This window comes from Chelonoidis abingdonii, chromosome 4, assembly GCF_003597395.2.
Source record: "Chelonoidis abingdonii isolate Lonesome George chromosome 4, CheloAbing_2.0, whole genome shotgun sequence".
In the NCBI taxonomy this organism is placed as follows: domain Eukaryota; kingdom Metazoa; phylum Chordata; order Testudines; family Testudinidae; genus Chelonoidis; species Chelonoidis abingdonii.
Genome location: NC_133772.1, coordinates 15604012 through 15625418, shown reverse-complemented (window position 1 = coordinate 15625418; position 21407 = coordinate 15604012). Strand labels below are relative to the sequence as shown.

The 21407-nt window shown below is 45.5% G+C and overlaps 2 protein-coding genes across 6 annotated transcripts in view; one reads left to right on the top strand and one right to left on the bottom strand.

Annotated features, from left to right (window-relative positions):
• Positions 1–8372, top strand: part of CNTN2 (contactin 2) — a 49228-nt gene extending 40856 nt beyond the window's left edge. For both annotated transcript variants that reach the window (XM_032792482.2, XM_032792483.2), the window contains exons 12-23: positions 311–438; positions 887–1062; positions 1312–1432; positions 1809–1967; positions 2103–2252; positions 3418–3488; positions 4013–4247; positions 4715–4830; positions 5596–5782; positions 6581–6693; positions 6791–6959; positions 7877–8372. In XM_032792482.2, coding sequence (XP_032648373.1) covers positions 311–438; positions 887–1062; positions 1312–1432; positions 1809–1967; positions 2103–2252; positions 3418–3488; positions 4013–4247; positions 4715–4830; positions 5596–5782; positions 6581–6693; positions 6791–6959; positions 7877–7986 — 1735 coding nt within the window. In that variant the 3' untranslated portion in view covers positions 7987–8372. The remainder of the gene's footprint in view (positions 1–310; positions 439–886; positions 1063–1311; positions 1433–1808; positions 1968–2102; positions 2253–3417; positions 3489–4012; positions 4248–4714; positions 4831–5595; positions 5783–6580; positions 6694–6790; positions 6960–7876) is intronic.
• The window catches only part of RBBP5 (RB binding protein 5, histone lysine methyltransferase complex subunit), a 187613-nt gene that overhangs the window by 125897 nt on the left and 40309 nt on the right, over positions 1–21407 (bottom strand). The gene's annotated exons all lie outside the window — the stretch shown is intronic.

The window sequence follows — 21407 nt, the reverse complement described above, 5'->3', positions numbered from 1 at the left end:
CCTGGGGCGACAAGATAAGGGGGGCAGCCTGCCGGTTGCTGTGAGGGCGGCAGTCAGGCTGCCTTCGGCGGCATGTCTGCTGGAGGTCCGCGGTCATGCGGTTTTGGCAGCAGGTATGCCAAAGGCGCAGGACCAGCGGACCTCCCACAGGCATGCTGCCGAATCCGTGTTACCAGCGGACCTCCCCCACAGGCGTGCAGCCGAAAGCCACCTGACTGCCGTGCTTGGGACAGCAAAATACATAGATCCGCCCCTGGCTGTCCATGCCATTTTAATCTCACTTCTTGCTGAGGCTCTTTTCCTTCTCCAGGGTGACTATTACCCCAGATGGCACCTTGATCCTCCGGAATATCAGCAAATCTGATGAGGGGAAGTATACCTGCTTTGCTGAGAATTTCATGGGAAAAGCCAACAGCACAGGAATCCTCTCAGTTCGAGGTAGAGCTATTTGGCTTGTACTCAGGCTGATGCAGCAAGGAGGGTGCTAAGAGTTCCCTAACATGAAGGGGGACACATTTCCTTCTCCTTCGATTCCCAGAAAACAATCCAGTTCTCAGAGGGAATCGCACCCATAACTCATTTCATTCATCAGGACAATCCTTCAATCCACCACCCTGCTTCCACAAAGGTTACCAGGAGCAATTGGCCCTGAGAAAATATTTCTATTTTGCATCTAATTTAATCCTTTTCTACCCCTTGGAAAACTATTGATGGTTTCTAGTTAGAGAGAGACAAAAACAGGGGTGGCTTTGGCTTTGCAAATCCATGCTGATCAGATTTTGATTTTGCACAGTCAAACCCCAAATCAGCCTGTGTGTTGTTAGCCAGACAATGACTGGTGCATGGAGGTTACATCTGCAACTAACAGCCCTCACCTCCTCTGCAGATGCCACTAAAATCACCCTGGCACCATCTAGTGCGGACATCAACTTAGGCGAAAACATTACCCTGCAGTGCCATGCCTCCCATGACCCAACTATGGACCTAACCTTCACCTGGTCCCTGGAGGACTTCCCCATTGACTTTGACAGGTCTGAAGGGCACTACATGAGAGCTAGCAGGGTGAGTATCAAGGGGCTCTGTGCTGATGCCCTCTCCAAAAAGGGGGCAAAGGGGGAAACAAAACATCCTGAGTTCCATTTACTATTGTGCCTTTGGCTCTTCTAGGATGCGTCCAGTTCGCCAATCCTCCTGACCTTGCTGGGAGAGCCCTGGGTTTTAATGCCTGCGTCTCTTTCTCCATCTCATGTGTTATATGGTCCCCAAGTTTGCTCTCACATTTCGTCCATTGCCGTCTCTCTCCCTGCATAGAAAGAGGCTATTGGGGACCTCGCCATCCTGAATACTCAGCTGAGGCACTCCGGGCGGTACACATGCACAGCCCAGACAGTTGTGGACAGCACATCTGAGTCAGCCATGCTGGTTGTAAGAGGTAATTTTTTTAGCCGTTCCTTCCCACGTTCTGCATGCAGCGCATAACGAGTCCAAACAAATTGGATTCCCTGCCAGGGACCAACACGCTCTCACACCCAAAAACCTCCCACCAACAGCTATTTAAATTCCTCATGGTGCTTGGTGCGCAACACACATTTAAACTGTGAGAAGGGAATTAGAATCCGGAGGAGGTTCCACGCATGCCAGATCCCAAATGTTTTAAAGGACGACAAATTTTGAGGCTACACTTTTACCCTTCAGGGTACAGTGGCCTGATTATGACCTACCATATGGATGTTGCTTGAAGAGCAACAAGCCCGGCTGAGTCCTGCTCTGGGACTGTTGATGTCACTGTCTTTCTCTCACTGTGGTAGGACCTCCGGGGCCCCCTGGGGGCGTGGTGGCGGTGGACATCAGCGACACCACCATCCAGCTGAGCTGGAGCCATGGCTTCGATAACCACAGTCCTATTGCCAAATACACCATCCAGGCCCGCACCCTACTCTCCAACAAATGGAAGCAAGTGCGCACCAGTAAGTGTTTTCATGGCAGCAGCCCTGCCTTTGCCCACACAGATTGCTCTGGGATGGAATTATTATTTTTATTATTTTTTGCTTTCTGACTGCCACTTGCTCTATTTGTTGTATTCTCATGTTATTGGGTTATAGATCCTGCAAATATTGAGGGCAACACGGAGACAGCCCAGGTGGTGAATCTCATCCCCTGGATGGACTACGAATTCCGGGTCCTAGCCAGCAACATCCTTGGAGCTGGGGATCCTAGTGGGCCCTCCAGCAAAATCCGCACCAAAGAAGCTGGTAGGTGCATATAGGCTCAGGGTTAGAAGGAGACATCAGGGATCATCTATCCCTACCCCTCTGCAATAGAACAGGATGGTTTTCATGCTCACTTAGGCATTGCCACAAGTTCATCATCTCACTGAGTACTCCTAGAGATGGTGATGACACAAAATATGCATCTTTCCTTACCCCTTTACATCCCAAAGATAAAGGCGCAACAGTGCTGGATGACTGCTTCACGAGCGTTATTTACCATCTGTTAACCACTGACAACGAGCTCAGTCTTGTGCAATATGCAAAATAAAGACTTCCCAGCCCTGAGTATTTGCTGCTCTGAGAACTTTATAGGATCCTAGTGGTAAGAAATGGAAAAGAGCTATTAGAGCTAGTCCAAAGATTCTCAGCCAGGGGTACTCAGAGGTCTTCGGCGGGTACAGCAACTCACCTAGATAGTTGCCTAGTTTTACAACAGGCTACATGAAAAGCTCTAGTGAAGTCCGTACAAATTAAAATGTTATACAGACCCTGACTTGTTTATAATACATCAGTGTTTCTCAATCAGGGGTGTGTGTCAGAATTTATTTTATAATTATATGGTAAAAATGACAGTCAGCAATGTTTCAGTACTAGTGGCTGTGTCACTTTTGTATTTTTATGTCTGATTTTGTAAGCAAGTAGTTTTTAAGTGAGCTGAAACTTGGGGTATGCAAGACAAATCAGCCTCCTATAAGAACCACTGTCCAACCCATTGTGAGGACAAGGGGAAGTCCCCTGTGCACAACTAACTGTATATTAAGTCAATACTACTCTTGGTCTTAGCCAAAAGCTCAGGAGCTTGAAGTGCAAGACTGGCACAAGGAATGCTCTGAATGTGTGTGGTGAACTGGCAGCTCACACCTAACACCATTTCACCCACACTAGGCTTTTTAGGGCTTGGTTTTCACGGGCTCTGAAAACGCACATCTCCAGCTGAATTTAGTAGGGACTGTCGGAGCTCAGCACCTCTGAAAATCACACCTAAAATATCTTCAGTATTAACAGTTAGAACCAGATGGGCCAGCGCAGGTTTGAGAGTTGATGGAAGTTGGTTGCTCCCAGGTTTTGAAGCATGGGTGCTTTTCTTTCCAGCGTTGTTTTGTTTTTAAACTCTCACATTCCTTCTCTTTTTGGGGGAACACAACAGCCCCTACTGTGGCGCCATCTGGGCTCAGTGGAGGAGGAGGGGCCCCCGGTGAGCTCATCATCAACTGGACGGTAAGTTGGCAGTAGGCACAGGCCAACAAAGAGTGCAGAAAAAGGGAAAAGGAGACAGACTTGGCTCTGAAAAGGGAGCACAGAGGAGCTACAAAGGGAGAGAAGGTGGGTGAAAAGGAGACAAAAGCAAAGATGGAAGGAAAAGGGGGTATGTAGATTACCACTCGATATGATCCTGATTCCACTGCAGACTGTAGAGGGAGCAGATACGGGCCCCTCTATACAAATATTATTATGCTTTTATATAAAGGATGTGGGCTATTTTCTTGTGAATATCATAAGCCTCCAGGAGCAGAGGCTGTAAGAACACACAAAATATCACAAGACCTGTGGTAACACTGCAAGAGTTAGCAACACTGCAGTGGCATTGATGCTGTACTACAGAGCCATTTCAGTGGGATTTGCACACACAGGCCCAAGGGGCAGAATTCTGTCTGCTGTATAGATCAAATCTACTGCATGCACTATGGGTATAAAACAAGCACCAGGCCAACGTGTCCTTTCCTTCTTGTCCCATATCGTAGCCAATGCTGCGGGAGTACCAGAACGGGGATGGCTTTGGATACATCCTGTCATTCCGCAAGCAAGGCACCCAGGCGTGGAAGACTGCACAGGTGCCCCACCCAGAATCCCTGCATTACGTTTACCGCAACGAGAGCATCGGGCCCTACACCCCATTTGAAGTGAAAATCAAAGCATACAACAGGAAGGGGGAGGGACCGGAGAGCCTGACTGCCATCGTGTACTCTGCAGAGGAAGGTAAGGAGGGACTGTGGTGACTCAGTCTGATGTGTCTGCTACTGCTTCTTCTGAGAGAAGCTATTTCAGCCTAATAAGTCTCACTGCTAGAAATTGTTTCCTGTTATTAGAAGGTCGGTTGATGGTGGTTTGAGGATCAGGCTAGAAGTGCTCACATAGTGCCTTGTAATACAAACACGTTCTCACAAGTGCACCTACAAACATACACCCACTGCAGAAGAATAGACATTCAGCTCCCAAGAGCTCCTGTCACACACCTTCCCAAGCCAGGCTGCCCTCCTGGTTACATAAAACCCACATTCACAGCTTCAGTTCATGATGCCTCCAGTGAGCAGCGCCTGCTGTAGCCACCCCATAGCCATAGAGCTGGCCTCTGGCCGTGAAACCTCTCCTTCTGGGGCAGTGCCCCTGTCACCTGCTGTCATGAAAGACTTCTATTGCCGGGTTTTTTTTCCGTCCTTTGCCAGAACCAAAAGTGGCTCCCTCCAGGGTTACAGCCAAGGCCGTTTCGTCCTCGGAAATGGATGTGTCATGGGAGCCGGTTGAGCAGGGAGACACAAATGGAGTCCTTCTGGGCTACGAGGTAAGAAAAGGGAAGGGCTAGAACAAGGACTGAGACTCAGGCTGGAGCACACAAATGAGGCAAATTAGTTATCTTCCTAGGCTACAGGAAGTGAAAGCATATAACTGGGGCCTCCATTTTCAAGGGCAGAGGGGATTCCAGCCTCTACTTTGCTGTAGGCAATGCTGATTCTATGCAGCCAGTAGCAGTGCCACTAGAGAAACTGTCATGATGGGGTTTCCCATTCCTGCCACATGCCATTCCACAGCCAGTGGGTTTGATTCTGGTCACAGGCCAAGCAAGATGCACAGGGCCAAATAGTGAGGGCAGCTATGACTCCAGTAGGAGCTGGCACGAATAAAAATCTGAGTAAGAGCCCCAGGGTTTGGCTAATAATCCCCTGTATGAAAATGACAGTCAGTGTACAACCTGAGTTTCCGAGGGCTTCTCTGGAAAATGCATCAATCATGGTACAATTTTAAAAAAAATACAGGGAATTGGAGGGGAGTCAGGATGGCCCACAGTCTGCATCATGTGGAAACCAACAGCATGGCATTGCCCTACAGAGATCATTCACCTTAGTACTCTAACCCCACTTACTCCCACCCAGAGACCAGCTCATCTGCGCCCTGATACGCCTGAGATCCTCTGGCCCAGAGAAAGGGACTCCTGAGGCAACTGCTCCAGCACCCAGGTCTCCTGCATTGGGTGGAGTGGGTCTGGTAGCCACATGTGCAAACGTCTCAATGGCTTAGGGCTAAGACCTCCGTGTACTTGTCTGTTTAGATCCGATACTGGAAGGATGGCGATAAAGAGGCAGCGGCAGACAGAGTGAGGACAGTAGGTCTTGTCACCTCAGCTCACATGACAGGCCTGAACTCCAACACAAAGTACCATGTGACAGTCAGAGCTTACAACCGGGCTGGAACGGGACCAGCCAGTCCCTCTACCAACATCACAACAACAAAGCCACGTGAGTGAGCACCAAGCACAATGGCTATATTCTGTCCCTGTTGGATCAGTGGCAAAAGACCAGGGTTGATTCTAAGTTTTGATAGTTTAGAATCTGCTCAGACAAAAATGTGTCAATCTGAGCTTTCCACTGGTATAAAGCATTTGTTTTTGGCTCAAAGATTTTGAGATGTTGGTCCTCAAATCATATCGTTTAAATAACCATTGCTATTGATTTTCTCTCTGCTTGAATTCTAGCATGAATTTAGCAGCTATTATCCGGAGAGCTACTGCTGAAGCTAGGCACCAGTGCTTTATACCTTAGGACAGCCCGGGAATCCCTAACCTCTAGAATTAATTATTACTCACCTACTCTGCCAGCTTTTGAGACATCAGCTACTAATACATTGCCAATGAAATAAACCAAACAGCTAATGATAATCAGACTGAGGTGAACGTAAGGTGCAAAAGCTCACAACACACAAGGTCTAGAAACAGTTTGACAAAGGAGCAAGAATGCTTTCAGGCTGAGAACTGTTCCCAGCTCTGTGCTGGGAGTCAATCAGAAAGAAACATTTCAAATCCAGCAAAGGGAAAACATGAATTGTTGCCAGTTATATCAGGTTGTTTTTTATTCAGATGACTCTAGCTAAAATGCTCTTCTGCTATTCCTAGCCATGTTGGTGCTACCTACCCTCCAGGTTGGCCAGTGGGTCTCAGAAGGTGACCTGATGGCCCTTGGTCATGGGTAGAGCATCCTCCTTTTGCTTTCTTCTGTTTCTCATCCTCACTGAACTCTCAATCATCTTTTATCTCCTAGCCCCAAAGAGGCCACCTGGTAACATCTCCTGGACATTTTCCGGCTCCAGTGTCAGCGTCAAGTGGGACCCTGTGGTTGCAAAGGCGAACGAGTCCACTGTTACTGGGTACAAGGTACAGGCAGCACATAGCAAGGTCTCCTCTTTCATGCTGTGCTGAAGAAAACAAGGAAAGACCCCATGACACTAAACTCAAACATATCTTCCAACAGATGCTCTACCGGCAGGACTCACACTCCACTCCCACACTGTACCTGGCCAGCAAGAACCAGATTGAGATCCCAGTGCCTGAAGACTCCACTCACGCTCTGGTGCAGATTAGGGCAACGGGGCCAGGAGGAGATGGAGTCCCAGCAGAGGTTCACATCCTCAGAAATGGCGGTGTGTCTGCTCTGCTCTTCTCTTGCTCCTTTCTGTGCCTTATTCCCTTGCACATATCCCACAAGTGGATACTCATTTACCTTGGTCATGCACCAAATGGCCATTATGCCATAACATTTTACTGACCCTTGGAAACAATGGTGAATCCGAGGTGGTATGTTAATTTAAAAGAGCTAAGCCTGTATCATTCCTTTCGCTGCCCTATTTTGTACCAGGCCTCAGTCTGTGTCTTTGTCCCAACTCTGGCCCATAGAACAGAATGAACACTGGTTCCAGATCCCACTTCTTTCATCGAGCACATGGGGTGGGAAAGCGGGGGCAGTTCTATCCCTGGTCTGTAACCTGACCTATTTTTACACATGCGCGTTAGTTATTGGTACTTTCTGCAAGTACCATTTTCCAGCGCTCAGCTGTGGCTGCTGGGTTATTCTCTCCCGCTTCTCTGTTTGCATTCGTCACATACAGGCAGACCACTATCATGCCCTCCCTCTAGTCTACTCTGAAGCTGGTGTTATTCATTGTGGGCCAAACTCCTTGAAGTCTGTACTTGATTTATATTCATTTACAGTGGAAACCTGACTCCTCTGATATCAATGGCAAAGCTCCTATGGATTTCAAAGGGGCAAGCTAATATTTCATCCTTAGCTCTGACAAGCTACAGGAGAGTTTCCCATTAAGCTCAATGTTTTGCTTGAGTCCTTCAGGTTTTAGCCCATAGTAAATATTATTCTATTCTCTTTGTAAACAAAATTATTCCTTGAAAATGCATCAACAATAGATAAAGCAGCAGCATCCAGCATTCCAAGAAGTAACATTTCACCAAATCCTCGCTGGATCCTTGGCGAAAAAAGAAAACAGGTGGTACCAGTACAAGAGAATCATTCATCATGGTGGTTTCTTATTTCTCTCTCTTTCAGGTACAAGTATGATGGTGGAAAATTCGTCAGCCAATCCAGCACCGCATACTGTCATTATTATGACTAACTCTCTAGTAATGTTGGCTCTGATCGGCTACTTGGAGCTCTGATGCTGGCCAATCCAATTGAGGATCACTGGACACAATTCCTCCTAAGCCTGTGTGGAACTATTCGACATTTGGCCATTGCAACTACAAGTTTGTGCCACAACAGCGCTACAAAAAAGGGGTTTGTCAAAATCAACGTAAGGGGGGAAAAAACAAAAGAAACACCCATTTTTTTAGAAAATAGAACATTTCATACAAGACCTGGGTCTTTAACCAATCCAAGATTTTTTTAAAAGAAAAAACAAAACACAAAGAGGAAGAATTCTGTGTGACTTCTGGGAGCCAGCTGTCTTATGTACTTTATCCAGTAGGTTTATCGCCTTATGAAGCCATGTATGAAAATAACCAGACTGCTAAACTAGACTTTTTTTTTTTTAAATATGTACATTAACATTGAAATCCTTCCCCTCAAAAGCTATCAGCATGCTCCATATCATCCCCACAGCCACCTCTGAACTGACAGCTCTGGTGTTCAAAGATAAGGGAGAATATTATTGGACGAGCTTTTCCCAGATGCTGAGCCAAATCAGCTATTTTGCAGCAACCATCTCAAGGAGAAAAAGCATCAAGAGAAAGGAATCTCTGTGCCCTGCCCTATCCTGAAAGAGAGGGAAGAGCTTAGTACTTAGGTAGTAAAAAAGAAAGAGATAATAGATCATAGGTGAAGTGGAAATTGTTTTAATTGCCTCTTATTGGCAATGCTGGGGCTGACTTACAATCCTGTTCAACAGGTCACCCTGGCTGTTATGATTAGAGGTGCAACCTTCAGTATTACCCACATCCTGGGATTGTTTTGTTGTTGTTCTTTTCCCTTTGGGTGTGTGTTTGTTTGTTTTAACACACAGTTTTCTCGAATCTCAAATTTGGGGAGAAAGATCCAGCCTGTTAAAGCGATGTCAGAGGAATTCATCTTCAGCTCACAGAGTACAGTCTTAAAGGGGGCATGATTCCCATCTAGCCGAATATTAGCCATACCCCACAGTTGTGAGATCAAGGTCTAACCAGTGAGTGAGCCTGGCTTTTCACATGCAGGATGTACACAGCCAGCTAATGGAGGGATGCTCATGTGATGGGATGCTCAGCTGTTTCAGCAACCAGTCTGGCTGAGAAAAGTTTGTTGCTTTGCAAAATTTGTAATGCCAGAAGTTTGACGGTGAAAAGATTGCAGTAATCCATAACCTGATTCGCTGCGCTCTCTGGTGTTTCCCTGGCTGTCGTCGGGGATACTTGCCCATATATTCTTTCTTCATAACTGACAGTATTGCTTACCTGACCAACCTTATTCTATAATTACCTAACCAGGAGATTACATTTGCCACACCATGCAATGGGAAGAAGGAGAACTGAAATACAGTTTCTATGCTAGGAACCCAGTTCCTTGTCCTCTCCAGTTTTGCTGAGAATGAACCAATGAGGCTAGTTGAGGAATCTTGTTATGACCCTTTGTCATGCACACATGCCTTCCTGCAATAACTGTATGGAACTGATCCATGATGGGCCTGCAGATTTCAGTGCTGGGATCTCTCTGGAGGGAGTAACCGCACCATATCAGCATTAGAAGCAATTCCTTCCTCTTACCTGCTAAATTCTTCACAAAACGTACTAGACAAAATTCTGTTAAAACTTTACAAGAACGTAAGGGGTTTCGGAATAGCTACTACCAATGGTATAAGGGTGTTTGAATTCCATCTACATGCTGTAAAGGGACTCTGGCATCCCAGCTGCCAGCATCATTGAGCCTACTGCTTCTCAGAAGGATTCGTATCTTCATAAAATGCCTCTTAGAGGCTCTAGCACTGCAAAGATCCCATGAGATTAGAAAGTCATTATCTATGGTGAGCAAATACTACACTTGACTTATAAGATGGTAGGGTATACCACGTACTGTCCTCTCAATGCATAAGGGTTTATACAGGTCAGTACCCCAAGTATTAAGATCAGAAGACACATCTGGTTTAAGGGCAGATGTTCAAAGGCACAATGGGAATTAGGAGTCCAACAGACTTTGGTGCCTTTGAACATCTCCCCCTTAAAATCTAAAGCCTGACCCTGCCACTATTGGTGTATCCAGATCTGCCACTGAAGTTAAGGGGAGCTTTTAGTGTGGATTTGAAGTGAAGTAAATTTCCACAAATATATGGGGCCAGAGCCTGAGCTTGTGTAAACTGGCATAGCTCCATGGACTCCAAAAATCATCTTCTAATTTGCAGTAGCTGAGGCCCAATCCAGCCCATTGGATCTGTACCCACAGCTCTTGTTCAGACAAAGGAATTTTGGCCATGAGTAAGGACTGAAGGGTTGGGCTCATGTCTTTAAGGGCAGCATATTTTGTACAGACTGGGGAAGTGAAATGAATATCCAGCATCTAGGGCCCAATTCTGAGTATCCACACTTTCCTTGGACTCTCAGGATCAAACCACTGCTAAAGAATGTTTCACAGAATGATTGTGAAAACTTAGGGGCCTGGGGAAGGCTATAAGACTCCAGGTCATTTCCTTCTGGATTTGTAGCAAAAATGATTTTCTCCTGAAGATTGCTAGCTGGATTTCCTCCCCTCTCCCCCCATCCTAGCTGGTTCATAAACTATGCAGATGGTGTCCAGAGACTAGGGTCTACATTCTGTCTGGTCCTCACAGGATTGTGCAGTGAGGATGGAAGGGGGCTGGTAAGGAGAGGAAGGACCAAATAGCCCCTGCCCTTCCCTACACAGTCTGTGTAAGGTTTTGCCAGAATTGCAACCCTTGAGCTAGAGGGAACACAAGCACTGCTACTGTTATCGTTCCTCCAGGGACCAGATGTGCTATTCTCTCAAAAGGGGGTAAGAAGGGATGGAAAGTAGTACAGCGGCAGGTCAACTGAGGAGTATGCCACAGCCCTTAAAATTGATCTACAAAGCGCAAAACAGGAGATATTCTGTTTCCAGTGCTCCCCATGGGGTGATGTGGGCTGTGGCTAAACACCACAGTCACCCACAGTGTCATAGAGGGGTCAGGGATGGCTTGCACTAGCTAATCCTTTTTAAGGCTATTGTGTGTCCTGGGTCTTACTGTGCATTAGGAGCTTAGGTGCATAAATCCCTGCCCATGTAAAGGAGTTATTCCCAGCAGCATATACTAGGGAGATCCCAATATAATTGCATAGCATCTGTCCTACACACCATTACAACATGCTTTCTGGCAAGAGGGGAAGTACACCAGCGGAATCCCTACATGAGAAGCCACGCACCAAGGTAAAGAATGGGTGTTAATATATTTGGCAAATGAGAGAAAAATATGGAGAGGTGGAGGAGAGAGGAAAAACCCAGTGGCATGGAAAATTGCTAAACAGTTAGAATGAGAGACCAGACAAGAGATGGAGAACTTCTCCACTCTTGGTTTCCCCTGCAAATACATCACAGAGAAACCAAGTGAAGGGCAGTGAGTCATACCAGTAATATAGGAGAAATGACAAACATAGAGTAGAGGGAACTGATCTTAGGCCTTGCCATCACTAAAAAATGTGCATTTTTTTACCTTGGGGTGACTAACACTCCTGAGCTATCCCAAGGTAAAAACACAGTGGAGACAAGACATTTAGAATTACCATGAGGTAAACATGAGAGGTCAGCCCCTGAAAGGGGTACAGGGCTACTCACCATACGGTAAAACTAAAGTGTTTTTACATTGGAATAGCTCATGCGTGCCAGTTATCCCATGGTAATCAATGTACCTTTTCTAGCAGCGAAAACAAGGCCATAGTCTCACTGGGATCCATGCTCATCACTGCCTCAGTTTAATTATGCAGCTTGAATTTCTACACCATAATCTATTTAGCAATGAATTACCTTCTGGTTCCCCCTAGTGGATTGTTACAGTGTTTATGAATGACAGTTATTGTCTAAATATAAATTATTATATCTATATTTTTGTACATTTTATGTTTAAAAATCTGAACCTATTTTATTGACGTGTTTCTTTTGCTTTTGTTTTGCAAATTATTTTGTGTTGTTAATAATGCCTCACTTTTGTTATCTTGTATCACGGTTTTGCTGGGCCTTCATCCTTTGTCCCAGTGGAGCTGGGGTAAAGGGGAATTTAGGAATAAAACCTTGCTTGAAAGCTTAGAGATTTGGAGCTGGATCAGTCCTGATGCTCGATCAACCACCTGGTCAGGTGGAAATACCACAAAATTACTTATAGCCACGGTAAAAACAGCGATACTTAGCTTGAACATGGCATTATGTAGCTTCAAAGCACTGCACAAATGTGAACTAACAATCCTTGCACCAGTGCTGCTGAAGTACATAAATATTAATCCTACTTTACAGATGGAGACTGGGGCAGAGGGGTTAAATAATCAGACAAGAGAGTCCATGGTGAGCTGAGATTAGAATTCAGGAGTTCTAGGCTCCCATGTCTCAAGAGGCTGATGTTGAGGGTTCTCAGCACCTTGCAGAACTGTCCTGTTAGCTATGTCCATTGCATTTAAACTGGCTGTTGCACCTCTGGGGAAGAGGAAAGTGGCCTATTTTCCAAGGGCACCAAGAGGGCTGAGATGTCTGTATCCCCCTGGCTAGTTTAGAGTAGCTAAACTAAAGCATGCAACAGTAAGTATCTGTATAGGATGTGAATGTGTTTTCATTGACTACATTTTAGGCTGAGAGGTGATTTCACTGGTGAACAGCGTTAAACTAGTTACTCCAAGGGAGTTAAACTGAGGTTCAGCATCTTTGTCCTGTTCTGATGGAGACTTATTTAAATGGCAATTGTATCTAGACATGGTCCCAAACAAGTGCTTGCAAACCCCCCCGTCTGTACTTGCAGCTGTGCCAATTTTAGTGAATTTTATGGCCTTAGGAAAATAAGGGACTTGATACTCCTGGTCAGAGACAGAGTATCCGAGTGTAACAGGATCTAGAGAATGAGAATTTATAGCTTGGAGATACCCATGAATTTTAAATAGTAGCAACTCCTAGCATTTTCCATAAGGGTTAATGCATTTTTCATACATTTTTGTTAAACTGTATCACAGGCACATTTTATGCAACATGACAAATTATTTGAACTGGATTTCAAATGTTACAAACTGACCAGTTTTTGTGGGTGTGGCTCTAGATTCTAAATAGAGGGAATACATTCTAATATCTAAAATACAGTGGGTAAAAATTATAAATGCACATAAGTCCCCCTGAAAATCAATTGTCCTCAATTTTAATTCATTAAGGTCCACACAGTCCTTTGAAAATGTAAAGCGCTACGTTAATTATTATTCTTCAGCATGATTTTTAAATAATTTTGTAATATCTTAAGTATATGTAAGACTGTACTGTACACACAAATAGAAATGTGTGATCCAGTGGCCAGATCAGAGGACTTGCAGCAAGGAACTCCCAAGCTCTAATCCTTGTTCCAACATTGTGTCCATCTGTAGCGCTGAGCAAGTCACTTCACCTCTTTGTGCGTCAGCTGTGGGATAATTAAAAAACTTACCTACAGCACAGGTGATTCATTAGTGTACATTTGCAAAGTATTTTGCAGATTGAAAACACAATAGGTTATGACTGCTACATCTTATCTATGGATTTTTAAATCAATGAGTATTTTCTCCCCTGCAGTTTCTTTCCATTGGTTTGGTGGGAGGGTTGTTCCCTCTTGATATCAAGAAGCGAAGTGGCAGAGAGGGAGAGGAAGAAAATGGTTTAAAGAGCGGCAGAGCAGCAAGATGTCACTGAAATAGTGTGGATGAAAGTAGAAGCAGAGTGGGGGAAGAAAAATGGCCTTTTTGCATTCAGCTAGGACAAGGGCCAATTTCAGGCTCAGAGAATTAGCTAGCACGTAATAGAAGCCTACTGTGGATAAAGCCGTTCCAGTTTTAGTACAACCTGTTGCCATGTGTTAAAACTACAACTGCTTCATCTACACCAGGAGTTCACCACATATTAGTTATTGGCAGTTAGCTAACATCTAGTAATAAACCCACACCATTTTTTCCTAGTGAAGACAAGGCCAAAGCGGCACCGGTGGATAATCAAACAGGGTCTAACGATGTGAAACAACTGGCTCAGCCAGAGCCCTTAAAAGGGAGGAAAGGAACAAAGGAGAGTGTGTGAAATTGGACAGGGCTGCCTCAGGCTGTCGAGGGTGGGGTTCAAGGAAGAGATGTTCAAAGCCAGGAGAGAAAAACAACTTGGCTTCAAAGTAGTTTAAATGAATGTGTTGACTTAATACCCAGGCATTAAGCTGCAAACCAATTTCCTGCCTCATTAGGAATCCCTTGCATTTAATTGGCATGGGTGTGTGATTTAGGATTAATGCAGGGGACTAGGCATCAGGATTCCTGGGTTCTGTTACAGCACTGGCACCAGCTGTATGAGAAAAGTCACTTTGCTGAGTCTGTTTTATTCATCTATCATAATACCTACCTCACAGGGGAGTTGTGAGCTTCAGTAACAGGTGTGAAGTTCTCTGATATCCTCAAGTGACACAGGTTACACAGCATTGACTTGCTGATATTTTAAATTAGGTAACACGATATAATCTTCCAACTGATACTATACGATTTTCAACACCAAGCATTAGGCTTCCAATTAGGTCCTCTGGCCAAAATTCTGCACACCAGTTCATGGGTGTAAATCTGGAGTACTTCAGTGGAACCACTTCACATTTACAGCAATGAAACAGAAGAACGAGTCCCTCTGTGGTTTTGTACTGGATGGGAGATTATTTTGTACCTTGCCTAGGGAATCATTTGGATGGCACTCGAATCACACTCCGCTAATTATTTTAAGATCCCATCTGCACTTAACCTGCAAGGCTCCCTCACCTGTATTAGCCCTCTGCTGTGAATATTTTAATCCGACTTCACTATACAGGAACAGGAGCAGTTTTCTTCTCCATTTTGTTTTATACTATTTTTTTAAGAAAAACAAAAAGGTAACATTGTAAACATACTGTATTTACTGTAATTAAAGTTATTTCTTGGCTACAGTAGCACGCATTCACAAATAAAGATCTTCAGAGGCTTTAGACACCTGCTTCAGTCCAAAGGATTTATATGCAGCTTTGGACGCAGCTGATTACAGAACGGCTTGTTTAGAGAGCTGAGTCTGGGATCGGAAAGCTTGCAGTGCAAGCTGGATCTGTTGTGTGGCTAAGTTAAAGAGTATTTGAAAGCACTAGGCTCACACAAAATAAAAGACTGACTATCACTTGACAAACAACTTTGTGAACGATAGTGTTGGTTTTTTCCACCAAAAAAGAGTCCAGTAATGAGACTGTGCTGATGTTCTGGCCAAGCTCTCTCTCAGGTAATTGTCTACTGCTATCTACCCCGGGATGTAGCGACACTTCCTCTAATTCTTCTCCAAGATTGCTGGCAGAGACTTGCACCTGCATTTTAGAGGTAGAAATTCAGCCTGAACATAAACACTGACTTCCGTAGCAGTTACTTACTTGGAGTCTGAATTTGGTCAAGGGTCTGTCAAGCATTCTGGAAATCATTGGAACAAGGGCCCTATAAGAGGGCAAGATACTTCCAAGTAACCCTGAAAAAATAAACCTTTGCTAAAATGGTGAAGGAAGACCCTAGGAAGGACAACTAAGTGAAACCCTCCCAAATCTCTCCTTCAGGTGCTCAGAATGAAGGTGCCTAACTGGGTGCCCGCCTGCTCATCTGACTTCCCAAGTGCAGAATCTGGACGCCACATTTGAAAATATGCCCCCAAGAGAGACTATCCTTCAGTGCTGGCATCTGTGTTTTACTCTGAAGATTTCCAGTCAGTAGAAACAAGGCTCAACTCATATCCTCAAATCTGGGCACCCCAGAACTTTCTAGATCCATACCCAGACATTTCAGCTCAGGCCCACCCCTACCCCTAGTTACTACAGTCAGTTAGCAACATCTAGTGCTTCGATGGGCATCAGCTGCAGATTTAGTCATGGTGTCAAAGGACTCTCTGATAAAGTCTCCAGCAGGAGGTGGGGATCTTGACAGTTTTAGTGTCACTTGCTCCTCACCCCAGAGTGAGGCAAACACAAACATAACCTCATGATAAAGCAGCAGCTGCCCCGCTGAGCTGAGGAGACAGGAAAACCCCATCTATCCCTAATCCATCACCATTTGCAGAGTGTCATCCGCTGTTAGGGGCACCCTTTGTTCCTCAGGGAGGTATTTTTACTAGCCCACTGCTTATTTTTGTTTCTCTGTGGAAGGGAAAGTGATCATCCTCTGGCATGTCTGATGGACGGGAAAGGGCATTTGCTTTGTTTCAAAACAGGATCCTTCCAAGGGGAACAAACACAGCACAATGCATCTGACATGATTTTTAAGAGGACTGAAGCATGGCAAACAGAGTCCTTTCCATTTCCTAACTAGTGAAGAATAAGAACTCCCATGTAGCCAGCAACCCCCTGTGCCTTTTTCTCAAGCTAGCAGGCCACAGCTGGTTGGCCATTCACTCCTGCGTGCCACAGTTGTTGTCCCTGGAGTGCATGTTTAAGACTGTGTGTGAACAGAGATAAGTTAACTCTTCTGGTGCTGTGGCTCACAAGGGACTCCTTGCAAACTACTGAAGGCACCGATGGCATCTACAACTCTGTGCTAGACTCTCCTCCTTATATTGTTAAACTCTGGGGGCACTTAGAGTTTTAAAACATTCCCATCTCAGTCATGCATTCCTCTCTATGGGCACAGATCAAATCAAAATCCTAGCCAGAGGCTGGGTATTCCTAAAAGCTTTTGCTGCTCTGTTTGTCTCTGTGACAACTTCTTGGCCATTCTGGTGGAAGAGGAATTGGGTGCCAGTAGCTCTAAGGGCTGTAAGACAATTGAATGAGCTTTGCAGAAGGACGTCTGCTCTGACCACCCCAGAGATCCCCATACCAGTGCTGATGCTTTTGCTGTAGGCTGCCAATTAAACATATTGACAAAACAAGGAAAGCTTGGGGCTTTACCAGTGGGTAGCACAACTCGGCAGCAGAAGGAAATTCAATCAGCACAGAGGAAGCCCTAATCCCATTCCAAGGCAGAGGTGATGAGTGAGCGGAGAAGGGACTGTTTGGAACCGTGTTCATTGCCCTCAAAGCAAGAAACTGCTGGGGTTAGGGGTCTGAATGGAGATTTCACGTCACGTTTATGTATCTGGCTACAGTGTACCAACAGCTGGAAGTTGAAATGAGAACATTCAAATGGGAAATAAGAGAGAACTTATTAACAGGGAGAGTAATTGACTATTGGAACAGTTTACCAAGGGATGTAGAAAATTCATCATAATTTGGAGATTTTAAATCAGTAGTGGATGCCTTGCTAAAAGATGTGCTCTGGTTCAGCCACAAATTATCAGGCTCTTTAATGTTCATTTATACAGAAGGCAATCCTTGCTGTTCCTGCAGGAACCAGTGGATGAAATTCTCTGGTCTGTGTTATACAGGAAGTCACACTAAATGATTATAATAGTCCCCCTCTGGCCTTAAAATCTATTAATCTCCTTTCATCCAGATCCTAAAATGTTTTGCAAATCCACAGGCAGATGCTGCAGTGGCATGCATGCGGAAAAACTCAGTATCTTAGTAAAAAACCTGCCTCCACATTCTAAACAGCAGCTGACATTGCATAGCTGGTATGGGTGACTTGCCCGAGCACTGTACAATAGAAAAATGGTATTGCACTGAGGATCTCATGAGGATCTGCAGAATCCTAAAGTCAGTGAGTGTGATGTGAAAAAAAATGGGGGAGAGGAGTCAGGACAAAACTGATGTGCTACTTACATTACACCCTGGAAGAACATAAATTACAACAGAAAACTGACAGCAAGTCAAGGCTGCTCTGAGGCAGCAAGTCCAGAACCAGACACTGGTGAGACTGTTGTTTCAGCCACATCACATCCCCCAGTTACACTTAACTTAGTCCCTTGTAGCATATGGCTGAGTGCCCAGATGTGTGGCCTAGCAACATAGTAACGCTCCTCAGGGGGTCTAGACAGAGGTAATAAGATTCCTCTCCTGCCTGTCTGATGGGCAGACACAAATAAGTGCTCTTGATGCTGCAGCAGCACCAAAAGCTGATTTATGCCAGCCTCTTGGTGCGTTGCTTGTTGCTGGACTTTTCTCATCTCTGTGCATTAAGTGATCACATGGCTAACACCAAGACAGACACTTTCTGTATCTCCCTTGGTTGGTTTGGGTGGTGTGACTACCAACCCATCACAGCAGCCATCAGTGCTACCAAGCTCTCTCCGCATCTCCCAGGAGACCCAAGCATTTTAGAAGCTCCGTGGGCTTCTGGGACTCCTCTGGGTAGGTCTGATGGAGATTCCGCTCTCTGCAGTAAGACACGGAATAAGCAGGATGTGCTTGTACTCTCCTTACCTACAATGAACTCACCAATACCCACAATCAAATAGTTTCCGGTCTAGTAGGTAGGGCACCAACATCAGACTTGGGAAACCTGGATTCACATCCCTGTTCTGTCAGATTCCCTGTGTGACCTTGGCTTTGATCAAGTCACTTGGCCTCTCTGTGCCGCAGCTCCCATGTGTAAAATGGCCCTACCTCAAGGGATCTTGTCAGGATAAAGTCACTGAAGATGGTGAGAAGTTCGGATGCTGCCCTACCAGGGCCATGTAAGTAACTAATAGACATAGTTAAACAAAACTGAGGAAATCAAAAGCTCAAAATAGGCAAGAGAGGAAGCACACCAAGCAATGCTGAAGCAATACCAGGAAAGCGAGAGAGCAGAGGAGGGACATAGGTAACTGGGTGGGGGAGCAGGAAGGACATCACAGAGCCAATATTCCTGAGACCCGCAAGACCAAGTCAGCTGGCATGGTCCAGCCATGGGTGTCTAACTGCAGCGTGGAGACACACTGCATTTATTCACACTGCATGAGGCCTGGACTCTGTAAATCACGAAGCAGCCTAGTCTAAGTGACCTCAGAACAGCCAGCCCTTCACTGGATGGAGAGTGGTTTGTGCTGAGGGCCTGGCCTGCTTCTTAGAGCTGCGAAGAGAAGAGGCCCCACAAGTCACGTGAGTTAGGCTGTGCCCATCGCAAGGCAGGTCAGTTTACTTTGACAAGAGTTAATAAGAGTCTTGGCTTCAGCAGGGGGTGAGTGGGGAAAGAGATGCAGCCATGAGTGTGGTTCGGAGTTCATCACTTCCCCAGCAAAACCGAGGGGCAAGCCACACAGACAACCTTCTTCTCTTAATGGATGCACAATAAGAGCTAGCTGCTATTATATTTATTAGATCTCACACGCACCCAGCATCCTTCCACTGGAGAAGGGACGCCAGAAGAAAGATTCAGAGGGCAGGGATGGGGTAATGGAGAGGGCAGGACAGGTTCTCTTTCCTCATCCTCACCTTGAGGCATGATCTGGGTGTTTTCCTGTGGCCTGCAGAGCACTGTGCACACTTACCGTGTGTGCTATGTAAGTAACATGGATTACAAACCCACTCAGACAAGGCTTCCCATCCCTCCTATGCTTTATGTTCCAAAGCATCATCATCATTATCATGACATTCAGATCCTAGAAGAATAATGCCTTACACAGTAAAGCCTCAGTTATCCAAACCCCATCTATTTAAAACTCCCTGCTACCCAAAGAGGGCCATGTTCCCTGTTGTCCACTAACTACATTGTAAATAATTCTCATTATTCTAATAAATTCTAATTAATCAATGACTCCAGGACCTTTGAATCAGGAAGGGTATACGGCGCGCACACCACACCTTTCACATAGGGGTCTCAAACCACTTTACAGAGGCAAATAAGTATTTTATCCTCATATGACAGATGAGGAAACTAAGGCACAGAGCGGCTAAGGCGACATATAAAGTCAGTGACAAAGGTGGGAATAGAACCCCTTGCTGTAACTACTATACCATGCTACCTTATACTAATGCTACAGGCCAGATTAAGCCTAGATTCATGTACACAGTTAGAGCCATAGGCACCACCTCTCCAATGAATGTAGATTCACTGTCCTCACTCCAGTTGGTACTTCCACAGGGATAGTGAAAAAAAAGGGTGTCTGTAAGTGGGTAGGGCAGCGATCCAGCTCAGCATCAAAGTCTGTGTGATCGGACACAAAGACGGCAGCTGTTCCTTCTTCCCGTCACAGCCGCTACTGTTAAAAACAGGCTAACCTGAAAAAGTATAGTTGGTTGCTATACAAACTGCTTCCAAACTCCAGGCCATCAGGTGCTATCCAGGCAGCCCCAGATGCCACTGTCAAAGGAGACTCTGCAAGTCTAAAACGACCTCCCAAGAAGGCACACAAATGCAAGCTCAGGCTCATTTTGAAGGCACTGCCTCCTTTCCTATTGTTTCTTGTGTTGTGTTTGCTGAGATCCATGGGCTGGGGCATTAATTGATGAGGCCCATTACCCAGTTTGATGTAAAATCAGAGATTTACATTCCAAAAGAGATTTTGTAAAGGTAAAGGAGGTATTATTAAGAAAATCAGCAGGTGTCAGCCAGAACTCATAAATCCCTCACTCCCAGGCTGAGATCACAGGTCTGCTTTCTGAGGGCTTGGCTACACTTGAGTTACAGCGCTGTTGGTGGCTTTACTGCACTGTAACTTACTCCCCGTCCACACTGGCAAGGCACATACAGCGCTGTATCTCCCTGGCTACAGCGCTGGCTGTACTCCACCTCGGCCTGGGGAATAACGACTATAGCGCTGCTCTTGCAGCGCTGGGGTGCCAGTGTAAACAGTGATTAATCTTACTACACTGTAACTGACCTCCGGAACCTTCCCATGATGCTTTTTAAGTAAAGATAACACTCTTTGTTTTGTTGTGATGCCTCTCTGTTTTGTTGTGAACTTGCGGTTCCCGGAGCTGCTTATCTAAAAAACAAACACAGCTACTGTTTGCTCCAGCAGAGGCAGGCAACGGGATGAATGTCCACAGCTAGTGTTTGCTGGAGGAGAGAAGCAGCCCAGAGGGGTGGAGGGAGGGGTCCGTTTTGGAGCAGCTGCTTATCTGGTCTGAAGGCTATTTGCATTTAGTGAATGAGAGGGGGTGGGGGAAGAGATCAAAACTTTTTAAATGATTGAAGGTTGATGCTGTGTATCTTCAAGTCCTTAGAACTTGAAAGGCAGGGAGCTGACACAGGCCTGGTCTACACTACGTGTTTAAACCGAATTTAGCAGCGTTAAACCAATTTAACCCTGCACCCGTCCACACAACGAGGCCCTTTATACCGATATAAAGGGCTCTTTAAATCGGTTTCTGTACTCCTCCCTGACGAGAGGCCTAACACTGAAATCGGTATTGCCATGTCGGATTAGGGTCACTGTGGCCTCAGACTGACGGTATGGCCTCCGGGCGGTATCCCACAGTCCCCCACTGTGACTGCTCTGGAAAGTCATCTGAACTCAGATGCACTGGCCAGGTAGACAGGAAAAGCCCCGCGAACTTTTGAATTTCATTTCCTGTTTG